The sequence below is a fragment of the Choristoneura fumiferana genome, chromosome 11 (genome assembly GCF_025370935.1).
Source record: "Choristoneura fumiferana chromosome 11, NRCan_CFum_1, whole genome shotgun sequence".
In the NCBI taxonomy this organism is placed as follows: Eukaryota; Metazoa; Arthropoda; class Insecta; order Lepidoptera; family Tortricidae; genus Choristoneura; species Choristoneura fumiferana.
In genome coordinates, this window is record NC_133482.1 from 6,542,226 (window position 1) to 6,566,038 (window position 23,813).

Sequence of the window (23,813 nt, forward strand, 5' to 3'; positions counted from 1 at the left end):
TTGATGTGAAATAAAAGCCGTAGGTGTACCTAAATAAAAGTTTCTCGACTTATAGCACTATCCTTTATCCGTGGCTTCGCACGCGCAAAGTTCTAGTCGAATTGAACTTCCGGAAATTTACCAAATTTTCCGTGAGAATTTCCGAAACTTAGGTAAATCATCGTCCCCTTTGTTAGCGCGGTTTGGTTACCCCGAATTCGTGCGACAGAACCCCATTTTTACGCTTCCGTAAACCGGGAATCTTCCGGGATCCCGTCCGTGATCCGTAAGTAGACGTGGACACCGTATACTTTTACATTTAACATGGGTCAATCGTACTTTAGCATTTAAGACTTAAATCTTCTTAAACTTCCAATCCCAATCCCTGAGCTTAGTTTCTCAGACCTCCCAGCCAGCTTATCCGGAGGTCAATTTGAGAGGCAAGGACGTCGTCAGGGGGGAGCTGGGAGGGTCACCTCCCCCCCCCCGCCAAGAGTCTAAGAGTTGCAAAATAAAAAGCAACCAAACCGGTCCTAAAGCCGAGTTTAGACGCGAGAAAAATCGAGCAAGTTAGTTGCATTACATTGCGAGGCCGTAAAGCCAACGAGTTTGTAGTGGTCAATCGAGCGCCGCGGCGCTGCAATGTAATGCAACTTGCACGATTTTCCTTGCAAGTCTAAACTCAGCGTCTTTGACTTGACTTGCTCATTGACTCGATCGTTGATGATGACTTGACTCTATCATTCCTGTACGTCGAAATCGAAACTCGAATGAATTCACCAATTCTAATAAATACCTACCTACAATTCATAATTTTCTCATACTTCATCAACTTGCCCCCCTTCGCCTGGGTCATCGGCTGGCGACGCCCTTAGTGAGAGGCATCACATAACATAACCGAGGCGATCGGTTTCCAACTTGACCCATGCAACCGGCCAATAAAAAAGTACCAAATTCCTGTAATAAAACAAATACCAACTTTTGACAACAATTTATATTTAAATACAAAAACATAAAAAAACTTAAAATAAATTTGATATGGACAGATAGATAGAAAGATAGATATTTCTTTAAAGTTTATTGCTATCCCTATTTGCTTGCGCTTGTCGAAGATTCACTAGAGTTGTTCCAAATCTCTGCAACAATAAAATATTTCAAATTAGTTATCTGCATGTAAAGCTGAGTCTTGAGTCTGCATGTAATGGCGAGCCTTGAGTAGAAACAAAATCAAACCGTTAATTTCAATAAGTTTCGTAAAGACGTATACTTCCCACTGCTCTATTTATTTGTTAAAACAATGTAACTTAAAATTTTCGTATGTAAGGCACAGCCCTGAACTGCAGCAGACGAAAAGACTGGATAAGGAGATAAAGAGTCCTAAAATGGAAAGGGGGCATTAAAACAGGTATCCCAGGGCGCTAATGTAGCTAAAATCGCTATACTATCTAAGGCTGCCTGTCCACTGGAGCCGAGTGAGGCAGTGGAGCGGTGAGCGAGATTCAAAATTCAAATAATTTATTTAGTAAATAGACCGCAATGGGCATTTTTACACGTCATTTTTTAAACTACCAGCGCTTTCGGAAAGACCATCATTGCCAAGAAGAATGCGCCGCAAGAAACTTGTCAGAAAGTCATTTTTACAACATAAAATAATTACAAATAAAATACTTAAAAACTACAGTATACAATTAAATAAAAAAAAAATACAAAAAAAAAAATACAGGGATGTTTGGGGGCCCTTAGTTACAAAACTAAACACTAACTATTATCTACGTTCAGTGGAAGTGTAGACTGCTTCCACCGTCATAAATTAAAAAAATAAAATAATAATAATTTGATTCTGAAATTTACATTTCAGGACAATAAAAATCCACCAATATAATTGCATAAAAACTCTGCTCCTCTTAAGTGGACACTTGGACAGGGAGCTAGTAACTCGAGCTTAAAAAAATCATACCAAAAACTGGGGAGCGGAGCGAGCGCGAGGAGCAGGGAAGCGGGACGGAGAAAAGAGCGGGAAGCGAGACGGCGGCAAAACCGTTCGCAACTCCGCTCCGCATTACCTCCTCGCTCCACCCCCCTCTGCCTCGCTCCGCTCCAGTAGACAGGTAGCCTTATTCAGAACCGTCGGGGCTCGATGCGCAGGGCCTGATTTACCCACAGGTAATAAGGCTAGAGCTGAGGGCGCAAGGACCAAGAGGGCGACTGGCGCTAAGCTGAGACGAAAAAAAGAGGTAGGTAATTAGATCAGAGAGTTGCTGGGGGAGAGGGGGGGGGGTGCATATTCATAATAGCCTAGGCCTAGGGCGGTTAGAACTCTAAATCAGGCACTGCCGCGCCTGTAGATAGGTACCTGTCCCACGCCAGCGAGCAGCGCCAGCAGGCTCCGCTGCGGCGGCCGGCAGTGCTTCTTGCCGCCCTCCGCGCAGCACAGGTTGGGGAAGCAGTCCACGCTGGAGCTGCACTGCCTCGGGAACAGGTCGTACTGCGGCGGCGCCGTGCACTGCAGATACTGCTCTAGCATGCGGACGGCTGGAATCATTAATACTCAGGTAAAGTACCTACCTCCTTAATCTGCAGCCGCAGATCTCATTTTATAGGCGTACTGTTAGTGAGCGCTAGTATTGTCCTCCCATTATTTAAACTAGGGTAGTTAAAATGTTACCTTGGCTTTCTGACTTTATTACCTCGCCCTCTGGTTCGTATCCTTAGTGCAGTACCCTTAGTGTAAGTTTTCGGTTACAAAATACGTCTCGATCGCGTTCGCGTTAAAATCTCAATTTGTATGGAAACACGAACATCGCAAATGTTCCGCTAGAGGCGCTGTTAGTGTTTCCATACAAATTGAGATTTTAACGCGAACGCGATCGAGACGTATTTTGTAACCGAAAACTTACACTAAGGGCAATCTCATCGTAATCGTAATCTACTGGTGATTCTGGGACGTACCGGAATCTACCTACGCAATTCAGTACTACACAATTAAGTTTTTACCGCCGTATTTACGGGAAAAATTCTTTCACACCTAATGCGATGAAATACTCAACTAACTTAAATGGAAAAATCACTAATCGTACCTAAATTAATTACTGTAACAAAACACTGGCCTATAATTAACTTAGGGTTGGTTGTAATCACGCTTCCAAAATCACCTTACAGACAGGATATCATAAACCTACACTGTCACGATACTACCTACTTACTCGTTTAAGTAACTCAACCAAAATTTCATAATAAACAAACACGGATCTCTCTGCTGCGTTCTGCATCTGCATCAGGAACTTGATTTTGTTTTGATTCGGACGAATCTAGGTGAGTATACGGATTTTTCGTAATTAAGTTTTGTCCGTATCTTTGAGAGTTGAGACGGAACAAACTCGGCCAACATCCGCCAGCACAGTGTGCGAGACCTTCAGTCACGACATGACCCAAATTTAAGCCGCTAAAAGTAAGTATTTAGTAGTACTTATTTACTTTATTGTTTCCCTCTTACTTGGCCCTCAAACATTATTTATGTACTTTTCTAAATATCTACCCATTTAATTTAGTTAAACTGTATTTTGACTTTATCTTAATTGATTTATCAGTTCTAAAGTACCTTGACCCTGCGGTTTATCAGTTAAATATTAAAATAACAGACTAACGATGTCCTTGACTCTGGGTAACAATTACCAAACCAAATCCGTGACCTCGGTCAAAAGAGGTTATGAATTTCTATTTTGCCACTTTTTGTCTGAGCGCCGTCTTGGATTCAAGTTAATTATATCATTACAGCAATTAAATAATGCTTCGGGATTTATAAGTAATTTATAATATTTACGATTCGATTTCTAAAATTATATCGGAAGTGTTTGTAGGTACTCGTACATTCATAACATATACATACTCACATGTCGAATCGTCATTCAATTTATTATTAGTTAAGAATTGAAACTCTAACGTCCCAGCTATACGATAAGCACATCAGTACCGAGCTCAAACTCAGATTGATAATATATTAATTTTTATTTAGCAGGCTTAGGAGGATTGAATACCTGCGATAGGTAGGTGTCGGTGTGGTATGGTAAGTATACTAACGAGCATCGATTTGGTTTCCAACCACAGGGACTAGATCGAGCCTAGCCTTCGCCGTCCGGCAGTAGGACCGGTTGCCGTCCGGACAGCACACTCGGGGCCAGCAGTCGGCATCAGTCTTACAGGATTGCACTTCGAAGAGTAACTCTCCCAGCGGCTGCGCTGGACACTCGCGAGGAATCACGCCGAGCAACGCTGTAACAGGAAATATTAATGGGGATACACGGCACGCATACCAATGCCGTGCGGTGTTGTTTCGTTTCTATAATACCTATTTAATTATGTGGGATGTTAATATAATAACTATAGGTACTTTAGGTATACCTATTCAGATGTTTATTTCTAAATCATTTCAACCTTTGTACGTCCCACTGCTGGGCACAGGCCTCCTCTCAGAATGATTGTGCTGATTGGGAACTTATTCCATAGTTAATTTCTAAATACTTACTCGAAAGTATTTTGGTGATGTCGAATTGTCGATCTTAAATATTGAATGCTAGTGATCATAACCAAAGTAGCCCAGGTCCCAGGCTCAAAGCGCAGACCTTAGAAGGATGCAGAAATGACCAGACCGGACCAAAAATTTCAAGAGTAAAGAAATCGCACCGGGCACGCTAAAGTCTGATTTCGGCACTGCTAATGACAGAGCTAATGATGCAAGAAGCTAAGCCTTCATTGCAGATTTTAATTTTGCTGCGGTTTGTGTAATATATTATGACAACAAACTCGGGAGACAGCGAACATCTGCAACGAGCCTGATGGAGTTTAACCAAGCGTGACTAAATAATGCAAGGGGAAGTTATACTGGAGCTTTATTTTTCGATGGATCAGCTATACCTTAACAAGTTTGTGCGTGACACTCTGTAGAACTAGAACCCTGCTGCAGTCAGCATTTCCCGCACTTATCAAAAAAAAATGATAAGGGCAGCAGACACTTCCACACACAGGCCGGATTAACTATTAGGCGGAATAGACAACTGCCTAGGGGTCCCGCGCGCGCACTACAGAAATTTTACAGAATGTGGTAGGACCTTGTGCGAGGTCCGCCCGGATTGCTACCACCATCTTGCTTGCTAATCCTGCCATGAAACAGCAGTGCTTGCACTGTTGTGTTTCGGCGTGGAGAGTAAGACAGCCGGTGAAATTACTGGCACTTGAGGTATCCCATCTTTGGCCTCTGGGTTGGCAGCGCATCTGCAATCCCCCTGGTGTTGCAGGTGTCTATGGGCGGTGGTGATCTCTTATCATCAGGAGACCCACTTGGTCGTTTGCCATCCAGTTGAATAAAAAAAAAAAAAATGTTTCATAAAGTAAAAATAATATTGTAAAATAAAATATGCATCCTTTCGACGCATGCTATCTGAAATGGCCGAAAAGGGGCCCCGAGAATTTGCATTGCCTAGAGAACCCGACATAGTTAATCCGGCCTTGGTTCCACTGAGTTTTTTTTACGAACTTGTCAAGGTATTTATAACAACAGCGACATACGTTGATGAGAGGCTTGCGGGAGCTGCTGCGGGGCGGAGCGCGGCGCCGGCACGCCCCGGACGCAGCGCGCCTCGCAGCACACGTGGTCGGCGCCGCTGCTGGCGCGGCACTGGGCGCTGTTCTCGCACGGCACTGGAAACAACACGAACGACGCCTGCGCAGCCTTCGGACACACCAGTTTCTGTGGTTTCCCTGCGCATAAGAAAGGTTTGATGTCGCTTAAAGCATAGCGCCGCCGCGGCTGATGAGACCGTCTTTTTTAGGGTTCCGGAGCCAAAATGGCAAAAACGGAACCCTTATAGTTTCGCCATGTCTGTCTGACTGTCCGTCCGTCCGCGGCTTTGCTCTGGGACTATCAATGCTAGAAAGCTGTAATTTTGCACGGATATATGTATATGTAAGCTATGCCGACAAAAAGGTACAATAAAAAATAAAAAATATTTTTTTTAGGGTACCTCCCATAGACGTAAAGTGGGGGTGATCCAACCCTATAGTGTGGGGTATCGTTGGATAGGTATTTTAAAACCATTAAGGATTTGCTCATTATGCATTAAGCATTAACAATTTTTCGATTCATTGATTTTTTTGCGAAATTTTCAACTTTAAAGTGCAAATTTTCATTAAAATCGAGCGTCCCCCCCGTCTAAAATCTAAACCAGTGGGTGGAAAAAAATGAAAAAATTCAGGATGGTAGTAAGTATATCAAACTTTCAAGGAAAACTATAACGGCTAAGTTCGCTTGAGAATTATTAGTAGTTGTACTCTTAAATAGCAGCCTAAGGTATAAAATATACCTAAACTTGGAAGATTCCGTATAAAATACGAAATCCTTAGAAAAATATTAAGTACTTAATTTTTTCGTAATAGCTACGGAACCCTATTTTGGGCGTGTCCGACACGCTCTTGGCCGGTTTTATTATAAGAGGAAGGCGAGATGTGGTCATCCGACAGGGAACGATCAAAACTACACCGCCCATGATTACCAACAACTCCATGGGCTTCTTTTCTTCATGCCGATTTGGCTTATTTCGGACTATGTGTTCCGCTCCGCCCGTGTTCCGTCTGCGAAATTTCGTTTAACTTCGCCATTTTCCGGGATATGCTATCCCATGCACTCCCAGTCTCTCAATCTATCACCACACCTAATTTCGTTTTAATTGGTTCGGTGTTTTCATAGCGAAGGAGTAACAGACAGACGATACTTAGTTACTTGATTTCACATTTATTAGTATGGTTCAAGATAGGTTTGCCCTACCTTCTGTAATTGAATCATGACTTAATGCGCTGGAAATAGTGAAAAATCATGTCATCTTCTGACATTGAATAACAGTGAACATGCGGAAATAATGATACCATCGTATTTCGTGAGCCTGTCGTCGTTCAATTAAGTATGATGCAATCAATATCAGTGAGCAACTCAGTAAAAGTAGAGGTTGCTTTCTGACAAGCTTATACTTATAACAGTGGAACATAATAGAGAATTCGTTTGTTTGACCGTATTATATCTCTCGTTAAAACACAGCCGGTTACTTAATGCTACGTTTTATTGTAATTTTACGTAAGCGCAATGCCTAGGTAGTCGTAGTAAGTAAGTTATTAAAGTAAACAGACACGCTTTGAGTATCTATTAAAAGATTTATTCAGATTTCTGAGGTAATAAAACGAGTCGCAGCATAGTAACGCCGGAGGGACAGAATGTGGTAACATGAAGCATTTTGTCTGTTTTTTTTACCTATGCATAAGGTAAACGTTCGAGTGCTCGACACGCTAATTTCCAATAGACGACACCCTGCTGTTATCTACCTATATTGCTAACGACAATTAAAGATTAAAGATGCCAACTATTGGGACAGTGACGTCGTACGTTTACCTTACGTAAATAAGTTACCTACTTGAAGTTTTTAATGGAGATTAGGTACCTTTGCTTAATGTATGTATAGGTACTTGATAGGTACCTACTCTACTCGCTCAATTAAATAAGAAGGTTGGTTTACTAAGTAGGGCGGGTTATAAACCTAAATAAATATTCATTCACAAGTTGATCCGTTGCACCGGATTTAAATTACCAACAGGCACCACCTTGAATAACAGACTGAATTATTTCAATATGCCTATGCTATGATTTTGTGCCTAGATGAAAATTGATATTTATTTGGATACCTAAATAAAATAGGTAGCAGAGATTGATAGTTCCAGTTTTAATTAGATTGAAGTGACAAAGACAGAGAGAGACAGAATATATTCGAATACACAATTTAAATATTATGACAGGCCAGGATGATCTGTTATCACAAATAGGTTTAACAAAAATAAGTGTGTGTTCTGATCAGCTGCAGAAGGTCTGAAAAATACCTAATAGCGTAACAAGTTTTCTCCGGGCCATTCTAAATGTATTATTTAAAAAAACCGGCCAAGAGCGTGTCGGACACGCCCGAAGTAGGGGTTCCGTAGCCATTACGAAAAAATAAGTAATATTTTTCTAAGGATTTCGTATTTTGTACGGAATATTCCAAGTTTTATGTATATTTTATACCTTAGGCTGCTATTTACTCTTAGGACGTCTTGTAGGCTTTTTTAAATCTCGATTTAAGGCTTAAACTGTCAGTTCTTGTATGGATCTGACAGGACTTAAGACCACTTAAACCTAGATTAAAAAGCCTGCAAGTGGACGTTAAACTACTAATAATTCTCAAGAAAACTTAACCGTTAAAGTTTTTCTTGTAAGTTTGATATACTTACTATCATCCTGATTTTTTTCAAATTTTCCCATCCACCGGTTTAGATTTTAGTGAATATTTGCCCTTTAAAGTTGAATATTTTGTACACATCACAGAATCGAAAAATCGTTTTAGCAACCTCCTAATGGTTTTAAAGACCTATCCAACGATACCCCACACTACAAGATTGGACGAGAAAAAAAAAACACCCCCATTTTACGTCTATGGGAGGAACCCTAAAAAAAATATTTTTGAATTTTTTATTGTACCATTTTCTCGGCATAGTTTACATATATATTCGTGCAAAATTACAGCTTTCTAGCATTGATAGTCCCTGAGCAAAACCGCGGACGGACAGACAGACAGACAGATATGGCGAAACTATAAGGATTCCGTTTTTGCCATTTTGGCTCCGGAACCCTAAAAATCACGTATTGACAAAGAGGTCGTATACAATCACCTTTCTTAGCGGGCGCCTTAGGCTTCTGTGTAGTAGCTGGCGAGCTCAGGATGGGCAGCAAAGTGAAGTACGGTCTCAGCGCCTCCGTGGTCGTCGTCGGCTTGGGCGTGGTCGTGGTGGTGGTGGTGGTGGTCGAGCTGGTGGAACTGGGAGTTGTTGAAGTGGTTGTGGTTGTGGTGGTGGTGGTGGTAGTTGAAGTGGTTGTGCTAGTGGAGGTTGTGCTTGTGCTCGACTGGGCGTTAGTCACGTTTCTATAAATAGAAATCACCGCGTATAGTAGTCTAGATTTTGTAAGCGGGCCCGTGGCTTATAGGCCTTATAGCGGACATACTCGTAACTAGTTAAAATTCACACGTAAGCAACATGTAATAATGTTATTAGTGTTATGGTTAAGGTTTGCGTAAAAAGCGAAATGTGGAACCATTCGAAATTATGAACATTATTTGATACCTAAATTATGATTAGGTACGAATAGAAAAAGGTGCTTAATTAAGGAAGGTACTGAAACAAACTTTAAAAATAATCAATTCTTAACCGATATTTTCACCTTAAATAAATAGCTATTTGTTCAATTGCTTTGTTCAACCTTTCTTAAATTAGGTAAAATTCATCTTTTCACTTCATAACATAAGAGTTTAAGCTCAATGAGAATCAGTAAGTGATACTGATATCTAATATGTATCTATCTAAAAATTAACAGGCGGTTATAATTTCAAATGTTAAGAGTTCAAAATGCTAATGTAACCTACTATAGGTCTTATGAGATTTGAGATTAAAACTGCCGGTAGGTAGCTGGTAGCCATGCAGTGGAATAGTCGCTAGTTAATAAGAGTGTAGTTAGTAGCAGAAGCATTATCATTTACATATCTGTGTTAGTAGGTGTTTCTCATGCTGGTTTTTACCACTTAAACAATTTTGAACCTGTGTAACATTTATTCTAATGTATCATTAAGTATCTAATTTTTTAGTGCTAGAAATTCGTGCAAGCAAAGTGCGGAAATTATTAACGTGATTATAATAATTAAGTACAGCAGCATCTATACTATTGGCTAAGGCCGCATTCGGAATGCATAGTAGAAACTTCGGAAGAACTTAACGAACGCGGCCTTAGCCCTTGTGATTATCCGTGTTACCACTAACTTAAAGTCAACCGATGAAAGTATGCTTAACACATGTTATTTATAGAAAACTATCACTTTAGCGACGCATTCTTATCGTTGGTTTAAGATTTTTGTGGTAACGGCGTATTATACATATCTAACTCCGCATTAACTCATACCTAATAAATCACCTGAATGACAATGTATCGATATTTGTACGTACGCATAGTTAATCATCGCGCCAATACCGGGTGTGGTCTGTAATACGAGCAAAAAATTAAAACATAGATTGTCCTCGTCAAACTGAATAACATTAAATCAGCGACTTTTAAAAATAATTAGTTTTTTAATTTTTATTACACTTAAGTTTATTCGCAGAAGCAATGAAAAGCAAAATAGCGTAGCGTGACGGCGACGTCAGTTGCGTTCTAGGATGGCGTACATTGATAGCAGTATTTAATTTTTATGAAAAAGGGAAAATTCAAAGACTCCATTATTTTTAAAAGTCGCTGAATTAATGTTGTTCAGTTTGACGAGGACGATCTATGTTTTAATTTTTTGCTCGTATTACAGGCCACACCCGGTATAAAGTAAATGTGAGTCTTTCAAAATATGTAAGTCGACATAATGCGTCGAATGTTTGTAAGCTCCATGGCCCCAGTCACAAGTCACAACACAACCCCTGCCCTGCGGTTAATTTGCTGTGTAATGACGGATTATGCAAGAAACCGGCTAACAGACCAGTCATATTAGTAGGCCTGCAGTAAGGGCACTAATGTAACGCAACTAAAATATCAATTTGAGAATGCTTGCATGTTTATTTGCACTTTAGTTGCTCGATGTCATCTACTCTGCGCCTTTTGGGTTTATTTCTACCATACGGTGTACTCGTAGTACCACCTGTTATCGAGTAGCTATTACTAATATACTTCATCTATAAGCTATCTAGCGCCTATTTTTTTGCTCCTGTTACAGCCCAAGGTACAAGTAAAAACTCAATAATCGAGTCAATAATGATTCTTGCTGATGGTACGTCGCCGACGATTTTTTGAACCAAATTACTTACCCCTCTAGATTTTCGTTATATTTTTAAGATTTCGTATTAAATTAGCAAAAATAAAACCTTTATATTTTTACTAATTAATTTAATATATAGTTACTATGCAGGCGTTGCAGTTGATTGGCAGTACCTAGGTATATATCTGAACCAGTAATTATGTGACTCGGCTGAAAACTAGTACTTACATTAAGACATAACTCCTTACTTTAGTATTTAGCAAACGACCAGTTCATATCCTTCCCGCCTTTTACTAAACACTATTTTATAACTAGTTGAGATCATGTCGTAAGATGTAGCATGATGGAATAGTGAACGATTGCGCATTGATAATAGGTACCTTGTCACTAGCACGGTTCCAAATACATGTCAGCATTAGAACAAATTGCTTATTGTAACAAACTACGATTTCGCAAACATGAAGAATAGGACTCATTTCAGTAGTGATGAAATTTACAAATTTGTGGTGATAAATTGCCTAGCTCTTGAAGCCTTTGCCATTCAGCGGGCTTAGCATGAACGTTGTAAAATCACGCGGCGAGAGACGATTATAAAGACTCTCGTTCATATGTACTTACCTACCGATTTTAATAACAAGAATTTAATTAAATGAACGTTTTAACAATGAACCTACCCTATACCTAACATAGATAAAATATAGTTATGAAGTATTTCATGACTAACTTATCATACACGCACCTACTTACATAGCTCAAAACAGATATATGAGTGTTAGTACTATATAGTACATACTATTTCGCCTCTTGTACAGTTATGTAATATTAGACAAAATTGTACGAGTTCAGTTCAGTATGATCAAGCTTGCGTTTAAATTAAACTTTTCGCAAACGTTATCTTCAAGGTCAGTGTTCGCAACTCTTACAAAGTTCTGGAGCATTGGGCCTTAGTAAAAGTAGAAGTACCACCACATTAACGAACACTAGGTATTGGTCACGACATTTACGAGATATAAAACAAGAAGAAAGACACATTTTATCTTTTCTATCTTAAGCACGTTACGACAGATTGTAATGCAATTTAAAAATTTCATAATCATAACTGTACATAAAGTACTTAATATTGAAGTATACCTACTTTAAAAAATTCGCAATCAAGTCTGTCACGTCACGGCCAATGTATATTGAGACTCAATTGTAACCCTTAGTAAGTAAGAGATAAACATCCCTCCCCCATTTTCTGCTTGCTGATAATAAATAAACGTACCAAACATATGTATATCTAAACCGTCTTTTTTGCAAGCACCTAACTAAGTACCTACAGTATTCAATTCAAATCGGTCCGCTATGACCGAGATCTATACGGAAGAGCTTTACCCGTAGCACAGAGTACATATCCTGTAGGCTTTACCTAAATTAAATAAACAGGATTAAGAAAGTCTCTCTCTCTCTCAACGTAATAAACTATTAATCACTCACCGAATTTGTGCCGGTGCGCTAACTCCCTTTGTGCAGAATCCTTTGCAGCAGACATGCGTGGGGCCCATAACCGTGCGGCACTCTGAGCTCTTGCGGCATGGTAGAGGGAAAAGGTCCAGCCAACCGCTGGTCGTGCGGACAGCTGGGCATACTACTGATTGTCCGTCTACAACTGCAATAGAAAACGTGATGGATGGGTCAATTAAGATGTCAAAAAATGGGTCAATTAAGGTGGAAAATCAAAACAATTTCGAATTATCGCTCCGAGTCTATATATGTGTGTGTGTGTGTGTGTGTGTGTGTGTGTGTGTGTGTGTGCGTGTGTGTGTGTGTGTGTGTGAGTGCGTGCGTGCGTGCGTGCGTGCGTGCGTGTGTGTGTGTGTATGTGTGTGTCTGTCTGTGGCACCGTAATTCTTAAGCGGGTGGACCGATTAGAATGAGATTTTTTTATTTGAAATCAGGTTTTTTAGCGATAGTTCTTAGACATGTTTCGTCAAAATCGGTTTAGCCGTTTTTGAGATATTGAACTTTGAAGTGACAAGTCGGGGGTTTCCAACTTTTTGTTGGTTAGGTTAAATTAGTTACAAGCTTTTCTTTCTTTATGTGGTTTAATTTAGCTCTACACTATGTATTACTACTTATTAACTTATTCTGTAGTTAAGAGTTTATTCCGTTTGATTTTTTTTTTCACATTTTTATTCCAGGTTATCTAGTAGAAGTAGGTACAGTATCTAAACAATAATCGAAAATCTCATCAAATTCTACGGAAAATTCATCAAAAAATGTGACGGTGATAATTTAGGCGGTTGAAACCACGGGTTGAAGCGCTCGAATGCCTATTGACTCTTTTAAAGTTTTGATTTCTAGGTAAGTTGTACATCCTGACTCCAAATTAAATGCTGGCATTTTGAAGAAAAAAACTTTAGAGGCTTGACACTTCAACACTTGTGTCAATATGACACCTTATTGATCTGTTCATCACAATCGTTTATAATATTAAAATTATTACTTAGAGACTCAAAATGGTAATATTAAAAGAAGTGAAGCTGCCTGAATGTAAATCACTTGACGTGGAAGAAGTGAACTTGTCGACTCCGACTCTATTATCCGCAGGGCCCTACATAGGTAAGGTTTGCGAGTCTGTCAACAACGAGTTCATGCTCTGTCGTCAAGAGACGAATGACCCACGGGCTTGCCTGAACCAAGGGAGGCAAGTAACTGCATGTGCCCTTTCTGTTTTCCGTTCCATCAAAAAAGAATGCAAGGACGAATTCAACCAATACGTCAACTGTGTGGACAAGAGTTCGGGGGACTTTAGCTTTCAATACTGTCGAAAGACTCAGGCGGTGTTTGATAACTGCATGAAGGATAAGTTGTGCATCGATCGGCCAGAGTTCGGATATTTTTGCCGTGGGAGGATACACGAGAGCCCGAGACCGCCGCCTCCGCTGCCGCCCTGCCCCTGCAAGCCGCGGGTGGCCGATCCGACGCCTCATCTTCCTGACTGCGCGCCTAAAAAACCATCCCGATTCGGAAGTCGATTTTTCTGGATGACCGAGTAGTGAGGTCTGCGTAAAATTAACGTTGCCCTACTTTTATTGTAACGCGTCGGTAAATTTGTCCCGCTAACTCCTTGACGTCGAATGGATAGCGACTTCTATTTCGATTTGTCTTATTTACCTACCTACAGCTTATTATTGGGCACCTCTGACGATGAGATGAGAATACGATCTTATATAAATCATGAATTCGAAATTATATTTTTAAACTGTGTATCTGTGTTTTTTGTTTCTGACAAGCTAATATATGTAGGTACCATCAGTAGCTTGGCGCTGCAACACCTCGATTTCCACCGCTTTGCCTAAATGTTTTACATGTCGATAGCCCTGAAAAGTATCGCATCCGAATAATTATGTAAGTACCTATACTTAACTGAACATTCATTCTCCGGGTTGCCTTAAGAAAATGATCACTCCACTCCACTGATACCTTCCTACTTGAAGTTAACAAGTAAAACCGCTAGCTAACCAGCCAAGGGCCTGAAGGCCCTTCACTTTTAATTTGACTATCGCACGCAGTGTGGTTAGAATAGAAGTACTCGTATATATCTACAATACAAGTACTTAAACATATAATTAGCAACCTCTTGATTGTTTGCGGCAGGACAATGACACGAATATTTGTATTTTTTTTTTTGTGTACGATATGCATCTTTTAGTTATAGTCATTAATATCTGCTACAGCGGAGCGTGCAAAATATATCTTATACGAGTACGTCCTACAGGCCATAGAAATAAATTCGTATCAGATATTTATGCACGCTGTTATGCCAGATATGTGTTGATGACTGGACAACTATAAAACCAACCTACATAATATTGGGACTTATCTTATTGAAATTTGGAACAAATTAGGTTGTGCCAGCAGCCAGATAACGGGCGGGGCTTATGGACCTAGGGGCTACTATTCAATTCAAAGGCGTGTCGGACAAGCCCAAAATAGGGTTCCGTAGCCATTACGAAAAAAATAAGTAGTACCTATTTTTCTAAGAATTTCGTATTTTATACGGAATCTTCCAAGTTTAGGTATATTTTATACCTTAGGCTGCTATTTACTCTTAAACTACTAATAACTCTCAAGAAAACTTAGCCGTTATAGTTTTCCTTGAAAGTTTGATAAATTTACTAGTACTATTCTGAATTTTTTCAAAATTTTCCACCCACCTGTTTAGATTTTAGAGGGGGGGGGGACGCTCGATTTCGATTCGATAAAAATTTGCACTTTAAAGTCGAATATTTTACAAAAAAATCACTGAATCGAAAAATCGTTTTAGTAACCTCCTAATGACTTTGAAAGACCTATCCAACGATACCCCACACTACAAGTTTGGATGAGAAAAAAAAATCACCTCCTCTTTACGTCTATGGGCGGTACACTAAAAAAAAAAAAATAGTTTTGAATATTTTATTGTACCATTTTGTTGGCATAGTTTACATACATATTCGTGCAAAATTGCAGCTTTCTAGCATTGATAGTCCCTGAGCAAAGCCGCGGACGGACGGACGACTAACATGGCGAAACTTTAAGGGTTCCGTTTTTGCCATTTTGGCTCCGGAACCCTAAAAATAGAATTTCGTATCGTACCGTCCTCCTTTTCACTCTAGTATTTAATAACATAAGCGTCAGCGGAACGGCAAGATAGCTACGAAGTTGAATTTAACACTTATAGTATGGGCCCAGTTCACGCCAAGGCCAGCTGCAGCCACGTGCATAATTTATAACTTGCAATTTACTAATAGTAGGTACAAATAGATTAAATGCCAAAAAAATTAAGGTTTCATGCAATTAAATTAAGTAATATTTAATAATTCGTAAATGCCAATTAATATGTTAGGTACTTACCTTTTTCGGACGATTTGCATAAACAACTTTATCCGCTGAACTATAATTTATTCTCTAGTTCTAATTTAGCGGCTTACCTCATTTAGTTTTTTTTTATCAAAATAAGTACGCAAATAAATTACCCACAAAATAAATATGCACAAGTGAAGTCCGTAGACAGACAGACAAAAACTTTGAAGTATGCTGCACCACTGATATGTGGATGTAGGTATTTCTACTCTCACAATATACATAGGTACTCAAATCCAGAATATTTCTTTCAGTCATATAATCTCAAATATTCTTGAAACAAAATAATACGGAGTTATTTGATTCTGTTTCTTATAAAACTTGTAAGTACCAGATATTAAGTAAGTTGAATTTACACAACTACAAGCTGAAATATTCTTTTTTTATGAGACCTTGTATACTTAATACGCCGTGACATAAAACAAGTGCTGTTACTTTCCTTTCTTAATCCATCGCCCATTCTCAAAATTTCATATATATTAAAGCATACGTAACGTGTTTAGCTTTTGCACGTAAAACATCCTGGTCACAGCACCAAAATGATGCGACTAATGACACATATACGCACACACTATAAGCAAAAGCAAAGCACATGTACTCGTAGCTTATCAAACTATGAATGGATTTATTTTTATGTAACTCAAGTGCAACTACGTTGGTTGTGTTCCGTCCGAGAGCGAAGCCCGGGCGCTGCATCTGCAAGGTCGTCGAAAATGCACCGTGAAGTTGAAGTGGGTTAACCGACCTAATCGAGCCGGTTTCGTAACGCAATGTGCACTCACCAACTATATAGTGTGCGCCAGAGATTATGTTAATTAAAGTGATTAACTAGATGATACTGACTTGCAATCTACATACTCTAAAAACGACGTCTCTTTTTAATCCCCGATGCAAAGAGGGGTGTTATAAGTTTGACGCCAATCTGTCTGTCTGTGGCACGTAGCTCTCAAATGTAGGAACCGATTTAGATGCGGATTTTTTAATGTGAAAGCTTAGTTTCCTTATGGTGGTTCTTAGTTATGTTTCATTAAAATCGTTTTAGCTTTTTTTGGGATATTGAAATTTTAAATAACAAAGTCGAGGGTTTTTCAACTGTTTAAAGGTTATAGTTTTATAGCTTAGGTTATCTCCACTGTACGAGAAATAGCAGGTAGGTACGTAGGTAATTGTAGGTACGAGCGCGTCAAGGTCAATCACTTTATTACAAACTTTTATTAAATTAATTTACACTTTAATACAACATTTGCCACAGACAGCCTTGGTGGTCTACCTGTTTGACATATGGCCTCTCAAACAGAGGATTGTGAGTTCAAATCCCGGCTCGCTCTGAGTTTTTCGAAATTCAAGGGCGAAATTACATTTGAAGTTTACCACGAGCTTCACGGTGAAGGAAAACATTATGAGGAAACCTGCACAAAAATGGTGCATAAAATGGTGTGTGTTAAGTTCCCAATCCGCACTGGGCCCTCGTGGGAACTACGGCCCAAGCTCTCTCATTCTGAGAGTAGGCCTGTACCCAATAGTAGGATGTATACAGTACAGGTATAGAATAGGTTATGATGACAACGTCAAAATGTATCTAGTCAGTCAAGGTAAGTAATAAAATTAGAAGCAATTAAGTTACCTACTTTCGACAGTCAATTAAAGTTCCGTGAATATACAAGGTGTTAATTAAATAACTGAAAACCAGAAAGTAGTTTGCTCAGAATCGAGAGTAGAATCGATTACACTATGTTTTAAATTAGGTTGTGTTAGTGTTTTAAAATCCTTTTTTCTAAAAGTTACGACTGCAACATGTGCCAATTGACAAGATTTAATATTTCTAAGACTATAATTTGATTCGTTCTCTGTATTCTGTTTGGAAAGAGACGCTGATATTTTTTAAAATTTCGCTACGGTTATTAATTAATTTATTACAATTTTTTAAGATGTGCTTATTCTAAAAGGGCATAACTCCAAAACTACCACACAATAGATCCATTACTTTTGTCTAGTCTCTATTAAAAAAACCGGCGAAAAGCGTGTCGGACACGCCCGAAATAGGGTTCCATAGCCATTACGCAAAAATGAAGTAATATTTTTTTAAGGATTTCGTATTTTGTACGGAATTCCGAAAATATTAATATTCCAAGTTTACGTATATTTTATACCTTAGGCTGCTATTTACTCTTAAACTACTAATAAATCTCAAGAAAACTTAACTGTTATAGTTTTCCTTGTAAGTTTGATATATTTACTACCATCCTGAATTTTTTCAAATTTTTACACCCACCGGTTTAGATTTTAGAGGGGGGACGACGCTCGAATTTAATGAAATTTGCACTTTAAACTTGAATAATTAGCAAACTAATCACTGAATCGAAAAATCGTTTTAGCAACCCCATAATGGTTTTGAAAGACCTATCCAGCGATATCCCACACTATAAGATTGGATGAGAAAAAAATAATCACCCCCACATTACGTCTATGGGAGGTACTCTAAAAAAATTTTTTTTACATTATTGAATATACTATTTGTCGGCATAGTTTATATATATATATATATATTCGTGCAAAATTACAGCTTTCTAGCACTGATAGTCCCTGAGCAAAGCCGCGGACGGACAGATAGACAGACAGACAGACGGACAGACATGGCGAAACTATAAGGGTTCCGTTTTTGCCATTTTGGCTATGGAACCCTAAAAAAGATCACGTAAATCTGACGTAGACGTTGTCAAAATTATGACAGCTGACAAGTGCCAATTATAAGTGTAGAAGTTAGAAATGAAGTAAAATTACTGACTACACACACGAATATCTTTTAAAATAATGATATTCAAAAATAAATGCAATCAACTGACTTAAAATGAAAAACATATTTTTGGGGTGTCTGAGGTTTTCAGTTATTTAATTAACACTTTGTATTAGGCAAGTAATGGATGAATATTGCTATGGATAAGGAAAAATGGAAACAGATGGAGGAGGCTTTTACCCTTGGGGACCACAAGTGTGGCGGAAAAGCTACTTATAATAATAATAATGCCTATTATAGTAAATTAATTAATTGGAGAGTAAAATAATTACATAGGAAATGATAGGCAGCTCCGTCCGGAGCGACGCAATCGTAATTCTTTTTCTATTTATTTTTTTGAGTGTGCACTTAATATAGGAGCAAGCTCGTTGTGAAATAAAAAGTGTTACGTTGATTTAAAACGACAGATCTCGTTATTGACCCACAAATTATGTGTCTGATCGGGAATCAATATTAACGCAGTTTGAATTACAATACCACATTAAATAATACTTTCTTAAGAGTAGGTACTTATAACATTAAGACAGACTTTTTTTACGAGGTACTTTGATTTTACCTAGATCCAAAGTAAAGCAAAGATTGTGTCATGAATACTGGGCAACGGAAAATCATACTTAAATAGATAGATACCTACCGACATACATACATATTAAGCACCCAATTTCATACAAATATCTGCCCCGACCGGCGACCGGAGATCGAACCCGGGACCTCCAGCTTCGTAGTCAGGTTTGCTTACCACAGCTATCCGGTCATTTTTTTATAACCTAACCAACAAAAAGTTGGAAAACCCCCGACATTGTCACTTCAAAGTTCAATATCTCAAAAACGGCTGAACTGATTTTGATAAAACATGTCTAAGAACCATCGTTAGAAAACCTGCTTTTAAATGAAAAAAAGTCATTATTATTATTATTATAGCGGTAAAACCTATTACCCCCTACGCAAAAAGAGGGGTTTTTGCGTCGGGGTGTTAATAAAAAGAAAGATTTTCTAATTGTGGTATTTTCCCTAAAAATACACGAGTCTGGTTTGTTTCATTAACCGTGCGGTTAATCTTATGGCGAGGTCCTAAAATAAATATATAATATAGCGAGTAGAACTCTAGCACTGAGGTTTCTAAGTATATGTGCAAGGAATGGTAAATGAAGCGCTTCTATTGGTTAATGACAAACACATTCCTCGCAACACATCCTCGCATATCTCTGGTGGAAACGCAGCCTAATCCGACAACTAGCTATTTTTGATGAATTTTGAGATCTAAAACTGGCCAAGAGCGTGTCGGACACGCCCAAAATAGGGTTCCGTAGCCATTACGAAAAAAATAAGTAATATTTTTCTAAGGATTCCGTATTTTATACGGAATCTTTCAAGTTTAGGTATATTTTAAACCTTAGGCTGCTATTTACTCTTAAACTACTAATAATTCTCAAGCAAACTTAGCCGTTATAGTTTTCCTTGAAAGTTTGATATACTTCCTACCATCCACAACAAGTTTTTCCACCTACCGGTTTAGGTTTCAGAGGGTGGGGGGGACGCTCGATTTTAATGAAAATTTGCACTTTAAAGTTGAATATTTCGCAAAAAAATCACTGGATCGAAAAATTGTCTCAGCAAACCCCTAATGGTTTTAAAAAACCTATCCAACAATATCCCTCACTATAGGGTTGAATGAGAAAAAAAACACCCCACTTTACGTCTATGGGAGGTAGCCTAAAAATTTTATTTTTTAATTTTTTATTGTACCATTTTGTCGGCATAGTTTACATATATGTTCGTGCAAAATTACAGCTTACTAGCATTGATAGTCCCTGAGAAAAGCCGCGGACGGACGGACAGACAGACAGACATGGCGAAACTATAAGGTTCCGTTTTTGCCATTTTGGCTCCGGAGCCCTAAAAATTAGGTAGTAAGCTACTTTCACGCTCATCGTGTTTCACGCGAAAAATGGTTTCAACGCGGACCTATATAGTCGTCGGGCGAACTTGTATTTAATATACTAGTAAGTGTGTAATCTCGTTTCACTAAACAGGTTCCGTGCCCTTAGTGTAACTTTTCGGTTACAAAATACGTCTCGATCGCGTTCGCGTTAAAATCTCAATTTGTATGGAACAGCGAAACCCGAAACATGCGCTCTACGGAACGTTTGCGACTCCTTTTGACTCGACTGCCCGAAGGAGGGTTATTTAGACAAATGGATTCGCCATTTTAGCATCCTGCTTGACTATTGGCCATAACCTTTAAAGATTTCTTCAAATCTCTATTTTGGCCATTTACCTCCGACATAAATAAATATCGAGAGATCGGATTCGACCCCGGGACCTCTAGCATCACAGTCAGGGTCACTAGGTAACCATTTAGGGACCCGGTCGTCACCATCACCAATGCCCTAGATACCTACATTGAAAGAGATCGTTATAGATGCAGCGATGTATTTATTCGGAGCAAGAAAACGATTAATAGTTTTATTTTTCTTACATAATGAATACCGGTCTGTTACATATGCCTCATTCGTTCAACTGAACTTAGACGTAATCTTAAATAGGTACCTACTGTGTATTTTCTAGGAAATCATTGGTTGAACCATTTGGTTCTGTTTAGATGCTTAATTAAAACTTAGATATTGTAGATACGATATGTGCCTTTTAGAACGTCCAGTATCTACCTACATCATTTATTTTCTAGCCACTTCATAGGTAGGATAGGAAATGCATAGCTCAAATTTCAAGAATAATAACTAAGCAAGTAAGTACGTACCGTAAAACGGGGTGAGAAGGGGTTGCGGGGGGAGTAGGGATAATAGAACGAATATCTTGTGTTTTAACTTGCTACTTAAAATTTCTGGCTCAGCTTGCTCTAAAAGTAGTTTAGTTATTTTTTTAGACATATTATATCTCCTTCTTTCTGGTAATGTTATCGTTATTTTTTTATTTGTTCCTATCCCTTCTGACCCACTTCGGGGTGAGCTGCGATTTACCTATATTTCAGTGTTAATAAACAAACTAAACTATGAAACTAAACGACAGATAATCGTATTAAATATAATGACCCGGATAACTCACGTCTTAAATCGAGTTTAGCTCGACATTTTTCGGGCTAATCCGTAGCCCTTCGTCTTCGGAGCAACGCGACTCAGCGGCTGCTGCAACACGCGCACCAAGCGCACGGTAGTTTCATGTTCAAGACAGATCGTTTAATCGTTATTAAACTAAAATCCATATCACTGGTTTTTTTTATCTGAGTATAAAAATCTACTTGGCACAATATGAAAATATTTTTTCAATTCAATTTTGTCCCTACTCACTCACCCCCTTTTACGGTACCTTTACTTTCCTGCACTCTGAAGTTCAGAACTATTTTTTTTTACTCTGTGCCTAGTATGTTTAATTATACGAGTTAGGTTAGGTTTAGGTGAATTATTGAATTAGGTATCCCTAACAAAAAACAGGCTAAGTGTGAGTCCGACTCGCGCACCCAGTGCGGATTGGGAACTTCGCACGCACCATTGAATCGCTTCGCAGGTTTGTGCAGGTTTCCTCACGATGTTTTCCTTCACCGCAAAGCTCGTGGTAAATTTCAAATGTAATTCCGCACATGAATTTCGAAAAACTCAGAGGTGCGAGCCGGGGTTCGAACCCAAGACCCTCTGCTTGAGAGGCGATAGGTCAAACCACTAGGCCACCACGGCTTCACCTACTACATACCTATAAAAAAATCTAAAAACCCGACTGCCTTAAAAAATACTAAAAACTGTGCTAAAAAGAAGAAAACAAGTCTAGTGGGCTCGGGACCCATTAAGGTAAGAATTTTTGAGCGTCACGATTTAAATGGGTCCCGACTGTTGGACTTTAAGTTAGGTACTTAACAAAGTTCTAGCCCACTAGACTTGTTTTCTTCTTTTTAGTATTTTTTAAGGCAGTCGGGTTTTTCAACTTTTTAAAGTTATTGTTTTATTTCACACTATTCTGTGAAAATGGTATATTAAAACGATTGTAACCTATATATTTAGAATGGGCTAATTATTAGCTTTCATTTGATACCCCACTCGATATGTTTTAATAAAAAACATTTTTTCAAAACTTACAATTTGGCGCCAAAAATCAGCCATTTGTATTTTTTAAGAATTTCATGTACCCAGTGTCACTCGCGTCTTTAAGACGAATCCAATGACGTATCATTTATCAAAATCGGTTCAGCCGTTGAGTAGTTACGAGAGGACATAGGAATAGACATACAAATTTGCCAAAAATAAATAAATGCCAAATTTGTTTATTTATGTATGTCAATGGAAAGCATCTATTTATGTGTTGAGCCTATCCTGTAATCATGATTTTTTAACTGATTTAAAAAAGTGGATGTTATCAATGTGTTTGTTGTTTCAGAACTCCATCATTTAAACCTAAATAAAAAAAACGTTTTATCTTTCGTAAGTAGATACTTCTATGGGAATATTTTTAATTAGCTCCCAATCTCCCAATGTTACCAAGTCGGAATTGGTGAGTGAATTTTAGGCAAATTAAGAAAACTGTAAACAAGGAAAATGATGACCAGCCAGCCAGTGTTGGAGAATCTGACGATGAAGCTGAGATTGTATGAATGAATGCTCTCGTGTTTTGGACGTTAAATATGTATTTAGATAAGTATCTATTTATCTATTTAAGTATGTTTATCCGTTGCTTATTACCCATAGTACAAGCTTTGCTTGATTCAAAATGGTTCCGAAATACCCAAGCGGGCTGGGCCTCGCATTGAGTCCTGACCTGACTGAATACGGTACCCAACCCACTAGAGCTAGGAGGTAGTTAAGCGGTGTACAAGCACGACTTTTCTATTAATGTTTTTCGTCAGACACCTGTAAACTAGTTCGCACAGCGCCGGTGGATGGCAGCCGAAGCCGCCGCAAAAAAAAACTGCCATCCTAAGAATATTATCTCGTATAAATAAATTAATATTGTTCGATGCAGTTTTGAAAACTATCAATTCTTGGTATTTTCATACTTTTACTTACGTGTGTAAAAAATTCCGATTGTAGTCACAAAAAACAAAACTTTTTGAAAGTACATAATGATTTCCACGTTTAACCGCCAATTTTTTTAAAGTCCACACATTTGAATTCTATCACTGGCTTGCACGTAAGGTTTTGATAGCAACTTAACCAAGGAGGTCGGTTAAGTTAGTGGGTGCAGTTAAGTGGAGAGTTGGTTGGTTACTGATGCTGGCGAATGCGGCGGAGCACTGGCCGTTGCATAAGTACCGTCGACGTTAATACAGATATCATTTGGGGGACACCAATACT

The 23,813-nt window shown here is 38.7% G+C and overlaps 1 protein-coding gene and 1 pseudogene across 2 annotated transcripts; one reads left to right on the plus strand and one right to left on the minus strand.

The window, feature by feature from the left end:
* Positions 1-955: 955 nt before the first annotated feature.
* On the minus strand, positions 956-23,740 carry LOC141432334 (uncharacterized). Of its 2 annotated transcripts, none has more exons than XM_074093877.1 (7): positions 23,526-23,740; positions 12,312-12,483; positions 8,719-8,855; positions 5,542-5,733; positions 4,057-4,248; positions 2,333-2,511; positions 956-1,115 (listed from the first exon to the last, which is right to left on the minus strand). In XM_074093877.1, exons 1-7 carry the CDS (start codon positions 23,578-23,580, stop codon positions 1,050-1,052), a joined length of 993 nt encoding a protein of 330 aa, XP_073949978.1. In that variant the 5' UTR covers positions 23,581-23,740; the 3' UTR covers positions 956-1,049. The 2 variants fall into 2 exon arrangements, with proteins under 2 accessions (XP_073949978.1, XP_073949977.1); XM_074093876.1 differs by having other exon boundaries at positions 8,719-8,969.
* On the plus strand, positions 13,237-14,084 carry LOC141432333 (NADH dehydrogenase [ubiquinone] 1 alpha subcomplex subunit 8 pseudogene; annotated as a pseudogene).
* Positions 23,741-23,813: the final 73 nt, after the last annotated feature.

Excerpts from the sequence above, each read along its gene's own strand:
- LOC141432334 (XM_074093876.1), bottom strand. The coding sequence starts at position 23,580 with ATGTACTTTCAAAAAGTTTTGTTTTTTGTGACTACAATCGGAATTTTT. Across the intron at positions 8,970-12,311 it reads AGCGCACCGGCACAAATTCG|AAACGTGACTAACGCCCAGT; the intron begins GTGAGTGATTAA and ends TTCTATTTATAG. Across the intron at positions 2,512-4,056 it reads TGGAAACCAAATCGATGCTC|CCGTCCGCATGCTAGAGCAG; the intron begins GTTAGTATACTT and ends TAATGATTCCAG.